At 46.7% G+C, this 6,000-nt stretch overlaps 1 protein-coding gene across 2 annotated transcripts in view; it reads left to right on the top strand.

Annotated features, from left to right (window-relative positions):
• The window catches only part of Adcy2 (adenylate cyclase 2), a 332,154-nt gene that overhangs the window by 193,663 nt on the left and 132,491 nt on the right, over positions 1 to 6,000 (top strand). For both annotated transcript variants that reach the window (XR_007592202.1, XM_050144723.1), the window contains exon 4: positions 2 to 151. Coding sequence is in view for 1 of the 2 variants with exons in the window: in XM_050144723.1 (XP_050000680.1) it covers positions 2 to 151 (150 nt within the window). In the remaining variant the exon portion in view is untranslated. The remainder of the gene's footprint in view (position 1; positions 152 to 6,000) is intronic.

The following is a 6,000-nucleotide window of genomic DNA, read 5'->3' on the forward strand; positions in this document are numbered from 1 at the left end:
GATCCTGGCCAATGTGATCATATTCATCTGTGGGAACTTGGCAGGCGCCTACCATAAGCACCTCATGGAGCTTGCTCTGCAGCAGACCTACCGGGACACGTGCAATTGCATCAAGTCCCGGATCAAGCTGGAGTTTGAGAAACGGCAACAGGTAAAGTGTGTTCTTAGCCCTGTGCCTGTGCATACAGGGGGTTTCTGGGATACTAGCTATTATTTAACACTAGCACAAGCGTCTTTCTTGGTTTAAACGGGACTGGGACATCACAGCGGCGCGTGCAGGAGCTGTTTTCCACCCGGTTGATCATGGCCACCATCCAGAATCATTTTAACATCAGGAAGGCGTTTCATTAGGGGCTGGTTAATATTCTTTTTTAAAAAATGCTGCAAGATCCCCGCGGCAGTAGGCAGCAGAAATGCTGTAGGTCCCAAATAGTGGTAGCGGGTCATGTGGCGGCAGGCAGCGGGCCCTGGGAGCAGCCAGTCCCAGGCAGAGACGGCTGCCGGTCCCAGGCAGGGAGACACATGGCGGGCGGGCAGCAGACAGAAACATGGATAGACACGACATGCAGGGTGAGGGTGAAGTTTATTCAGGGGGTTATGGAGGAGGAAGGGTGAAGGGGGGGACAGAGAAAGAGAAGAGGAGAAAGAGACAGAGAAGGGGGAAGCAGAGAAGTGGGGAGAGAGGCAGAAGCGAAGCTGCCTCTCCGAGAAGAAGATGGAAAAGAGAGAGAGCTCAGGCGGGAAGCTGAAGATCAGCCTGCCTCAGCGGATGGGGGAGGGAGTGGGCGTGGCTTGTCTCTTAAAGGGACCAAAACCATAACACTGGTGGCTGCCGCTGTTTGCAGCTGTCCTGTGACTATTGTCAGAATAATGTATAGAGATGTGCACAAGGGTTTACACATGGACTGTATGGAATTAGTACGAAGCATAATTGGTAGGACATTGGGAGGCCTGTGGGGACAAGGCATGCAGTGCCCTCCAGCTGTGTGTGTCCATGTTGATTCTATGTCCAGTCAAGCAGACAATGAAGATTCACCATCGCAAGGGCCACGGGACAATGGAAGTGACAATCATGAGTCTATTCTACACGTTTCGTCAAAATGTATTTTGGTGGTGGGAGGGAAAAATGATCACTTGAGTGCTGGTACTGGATGTCTGATTGTGTATAGATTTGAGAATAATAATCAGGTTCTTTTTCAAAATGGAAACAATGGTTCATTTGTTCGGCAAATATTTACTGAACAGCGTTGGTGCTGGGCGTGGGTCTAGGCATCTGGGTGTCTACGTTAGGGCATCAGTTTCTTGTGTTATTACCGACAAACTTGTGGATTTTTAATTTTTTTTTTTTGAGACAGGGTTTCTCTGTAGCTTTGGTGCCTGTCCCAGAACTAGCTCTTGTAGACCCGGCTGGCCTCGAACTCCCAGAGATCCGGCTGCCTCTGCCTCCCGAGTGCTGGGATTAAAGGCATGCACCACCACCATCCGGCTTTAAATTATTTTTTAACCTCCTATACAAATAATGTTAAATTCATTTGGTAAATACATGATGAGATTCCCCCACCTCCATAGTCAATGTGATCTCTTTTGAAAGAATTCAGATGAGATGCATCATAGCTCACAAAGACAGAGTTTATTGTAGAGTAAACTGCAGAACTCTCAATGCGTGAGTGTGGCCAACGGGACCGTTGCAGGGCAGAGCACTCTCCCTGTGTGAGTGGACAGTGACGTATAGAGCCCCAGAACGGCCTCCCCTGAGGGTAGGCTTTGCACTATTACTTCTGAAATTTCTAGAACTAGCAGCCTGACTGAGGAGTAGTTTCCTATCTAGGTAAGTGACAGGCCACTTGGATTGACGCTTTTGAGAGGGACGGTGAAATGCTCTTTTCCCTTAGCAGCAAATAGTCATCTAGCAAATAAATATTACAACCTTCTGGGAAATCCGGGAAGTCGTTTTCCCACCTGGGCCAGAGAAGGAGTAATCAGAGCTCTGCCGTCTCCCTTCTTGGTTCTCCAAGCTGCTGACTGGGAAGCGTGGGTCCATTCCTAACAACCTTCAAGTCTGCTAAGAGCTTACTTACCTATCTACTGGATCTGTCAATACCAGCTGACAACCAGTTTTCTTTAGACATTTGTGCCCAGTTGTGTTTAATTTCTGGATCCTGGAAAATTCCAGCGTGTCAGTACGCGGCCCTGCTCATTCACAGGTGGTGCTGCTATCACAGGGCATGTCCAGCTGTCCTGGGGAGAGATAAAGAACATGTGTTCACACGGATAGATCTCCAACAGACCAGGGAAATGATTCCATCCAATTTCGGATTCACAGGAGGATGAATCGATTGGGCTGTTTTCAGGACCGTGGATGACCCAGAAACAGCCTTGTTACTGAGAAGCTCATCCAGCCTGGCTTTCAGGTCGTGTGAGCGGCCTCACTGGAGCCTAGCCCGGCTCTTCTTTATACCTTCTAGTACCCCCCCAAGCAGTCAGGGGGTGAAGATGGAGTCCTGATCGCCACCCCCAGTGTTAGGGGGCTTAGCAGGTCCATCACTGTACACCTGGGGTCACTACACGGCGTTGCTTGTTCCATTACAATGGCTGTCAAGCCAGCACGTCTCAGAGGCCACCACAGTACTCCCTGGCTATCCAGGGGTCGTGTCTACAACTGCGTAGTCCAGAATTCAAAGTGCTTTAGAGCAGAAAGTTTCTCTTAGAAAATAAGAAAAGAAAATCAGCACAGTGGCCCAGCTGTTAGGAGCACTTCCTGCTCTTGCAAGCACCTGAGTTCCATCCCAGCACCTACAGAGAACATCTCACAACTGATGACCGGTAACTCCAGCTCTGATGCCCGTTTCAGGCTTCTGTGGGTAACCATGTCATGTTCACATACCTCACACATATACATGAACACGTAACTTTAAAAAGTACAATTTAAAGAAAAAAAAAGGATGGAGATGCATCAGATTGGCCCCAATAGAATCAGCTAACTTATTTCTCATCACCCCCGGGCTCTATTTCAAAATAGTACTAAGGCTACAGGGAACTGCAGTTCCAGGGAGACGGATTATAGAACCTAATGTTTACAGTCACAGCTTTGACAAAAGCAGTGATTCAGGCTACTGACATCATCAACACATCATATTTTTTTGGCATGGCCCGGAGCTTTGGGAGAACACAGCATTCTTGTCTCTCTGAGCCAAGAAGTCTAAGTGTTCCTGGCCGTCCATGTGGCCACGTCCACCACACTCAGCTCCTGGGTCATGGATTCTCAGGGGCAGAGACTCTCGGACCCTCGTGGGAGGGAGCAGAAGGGGATGACTTATTTTATGAGAGAAGCCAGAGATCATTCCTCAAATGAAGAAGAAAGACATGGGTAGCAGAAACAAGAATTCTATTCTTGATGTTTAATAAAATAGTGTTTGGTCCATCGATTGTTAATGGTCCCCAAAGCTGCGAGTCCGTCTCCAGAGACTGATTCCTGGAATGCGCTTTTCCTGCTGGGGATTCAGAAAGCATGTTTCTAGAATGAGAATATGTGGTGGGTTTATTTTCAGAACAGTTTATTAAAAAGACAAAAAAAACCATCTGGCTTAAAATAAAACTTGGTGTTGTGGAGATGGCTCAGTGAGTAAAAGCATTGCCTTTTAGCCATGAGGACCCGAGTTTGAATTCCTACAACTTCTGTGCAATGCAGACACACGGAGAAAGAATCCTTAATCTCAGTGCTTCTCTGGGGATGTGAGCAGTGGAGACAGGAGAAACCCTAAAAAGATCATGGGCAGCCAGCCTGGCTCACACATCTAAAACACGGCAAACAAGAGACCCTCTCTGCGACAAGGTGGAAGGTGCGTTCTGACACTCGGGTTGTCCTCTTCCCTCCACATATGGCTGACACGTACATGCCCAAATTCACATACAAGCAGCCATACGTCTGTACATGGACACGCATACACACACACGCATACACACACACGCATACACACACACGCATACACACGCACACATGCACGCACCTCTCAAGATGTTGATCTGATAGATTTGAGAATAATTAAGAGGAGAAAAAAATGGCAATGTATGTGCCTTCATAGAATGGATTAGTCCCAGAAACATGAGGCCTACCTGGTACCACAAACCAAACTGATGTCTTACGTTCCAAGTGTCCTTCCTTGGGTCCTGGTCACTTGCTGTCACCCATTGTAGTAAATAGTAATACCTTCATGACCTCTTTGTCAAGGAAGATGCATACTGTATAGCTAGGAAATTATTTTTGCAGCCATTACCTAGATAATAAATACTGTATCCCAATGCCACATGACAGGTACCTCAAAGTGAGCTGATAGCCACAAGTTTGAGAGGTCGTAATCTTGATTAGCTTTGTGAATTCATCTTCTCATGCCTAAGAGAGGAAAGTAGAGAGCAAGACCCCATAAGACAACCCTCTCCAACCCTGAAGAGAGCTATAAACAGCTGTTGTTCCTGGGACATAAGTAAAGAATTGCCCAATTCTAGAAGCATTTGGTTCATCTATCTGTGGTGCTTTCCCTGGATGCCAATGAGAATTCTGTCTAGATATTAATATTAATACATGATTAAAACATCGTGTAATATAAAAATGAGAAAAAAGAAAACCTAAAATTTTTTTATAGCAATATTCTTAGAGTTGCACTTTTGCCCCAAAAGTGCCCGTATGTGGGTGTGGCAGCAATCACTGTCTCATGATGGAGGAACACACACACACCCCTAGAACCGAGGCTGCCTTGGGGGCTGCAGAGTTCACCTCTGTGTGTCGACTGTTGCCTGCTGCTTCAGCTTCTGCGGGAAAAGCCGCAGTCACACTTGAGCTTCACATGGCATGGCAGATGCTTCTCTGTCAGCCCAGGACACAGCGTCGCTCTGGAGTATGTAATGGACTCTCAGGAACTGTGGAGAGCTGGCTGCAGAGCCAACCAAGAGCCCTTTCTCTTAACTGCTATAGCAATTGAAATTGATGTTTCCTCTGTGGGAATAAAAACTGATTTCTTTTTCAGTGTAGAGAGAATAAGTCTACTGGGCAAAGTACCCCCCACCTGCAACCCAAGCAGTTTGGAAGGCGAAAGGGGAGGATTGCAGTAAATTCAAGGACGGACTGGGCTCCATCGTGAGTTCCAGGAGATCCTGTCTCATGAAACCAGGAGCAAAAAGAGAAACCAAGAGAATGGGGAAGACAGAAATGAGAGAGAAAATAAATCCTTATTAGTTCGTATATTGTCATCATTTTAAAGACATCAGAAGTGTTTTTACAGCCGGGTGTGGTGGTACACACCTTTAATCCCAGCATTCCGGAGGCAGAGGCAAGAGAATTTCTGTGAGTTCGAGGCCAGCCTGGTCTACAAAGTTCCAGGACAGCCAAAGATACAAAGAGAAAACCTGTCTCAAGAAACAAACAAAAGCATTTTTACAAAATTTATTTTGGTGTGGGTTCTGTAGACGGTACACACATTCCGTAGGAAACCCTAGCCAAGTGAGGCCAAGACACCTGGAGCCAGAGCCCTGTCGGAAGGACAGCAGAATGGGGTTCTTTTCTGTTTTTGTATTTAGGCTTGCTTTCCTCCTTCCAGAGTTCAAAGGATAAGCAAACAGATTCCGTGTAACCCTGACTGGCCTGACTCTGGTTTTGGCTTATACTATTGTGCCGCGCACCGTGGTCTTCATCTGCGCTCTATGCGCTAGAACCCAGTTTGCAAGCTTTGGACAAGGGGCTGGAGGTTGAGAATACACACGCAAAGACAGGCCGACAGACCTTCTGACACTGGTACCAAAAAAGCCCTTCTTTAATAGCACCTTGGAGGCTTAAATACCCTGAAGTCAATGACCAACAGGTGAAAATCTCATCCTCTGATCCTCTAGGCAAAGCACAGCTTTTAGTAACTTCAATTAGAAGGCTCTAGGCAGAGAAGAGCAGCTAAAGACCAGGACTTAATTGGTCCCAACACCATTGCAAAAAAAAAAAAAAAAAAAAAAAAAAAA

This window comes from Alexandromys fortis, unplaced genomic scaffold (assembly GCF_014885135.2).
Source record: "Alexandromys fortis isolate MF-2015 unplaced genomic scaffold, M_Fortis_MF-2015_v1.1 scaffold_52, whole genome shotgun sequence".
NCBI lineage: Eukaryota > Metazoa > Chordata > Mammalia > Rodentia > Cricetidae > Alexandromys > Alexandromys fortis.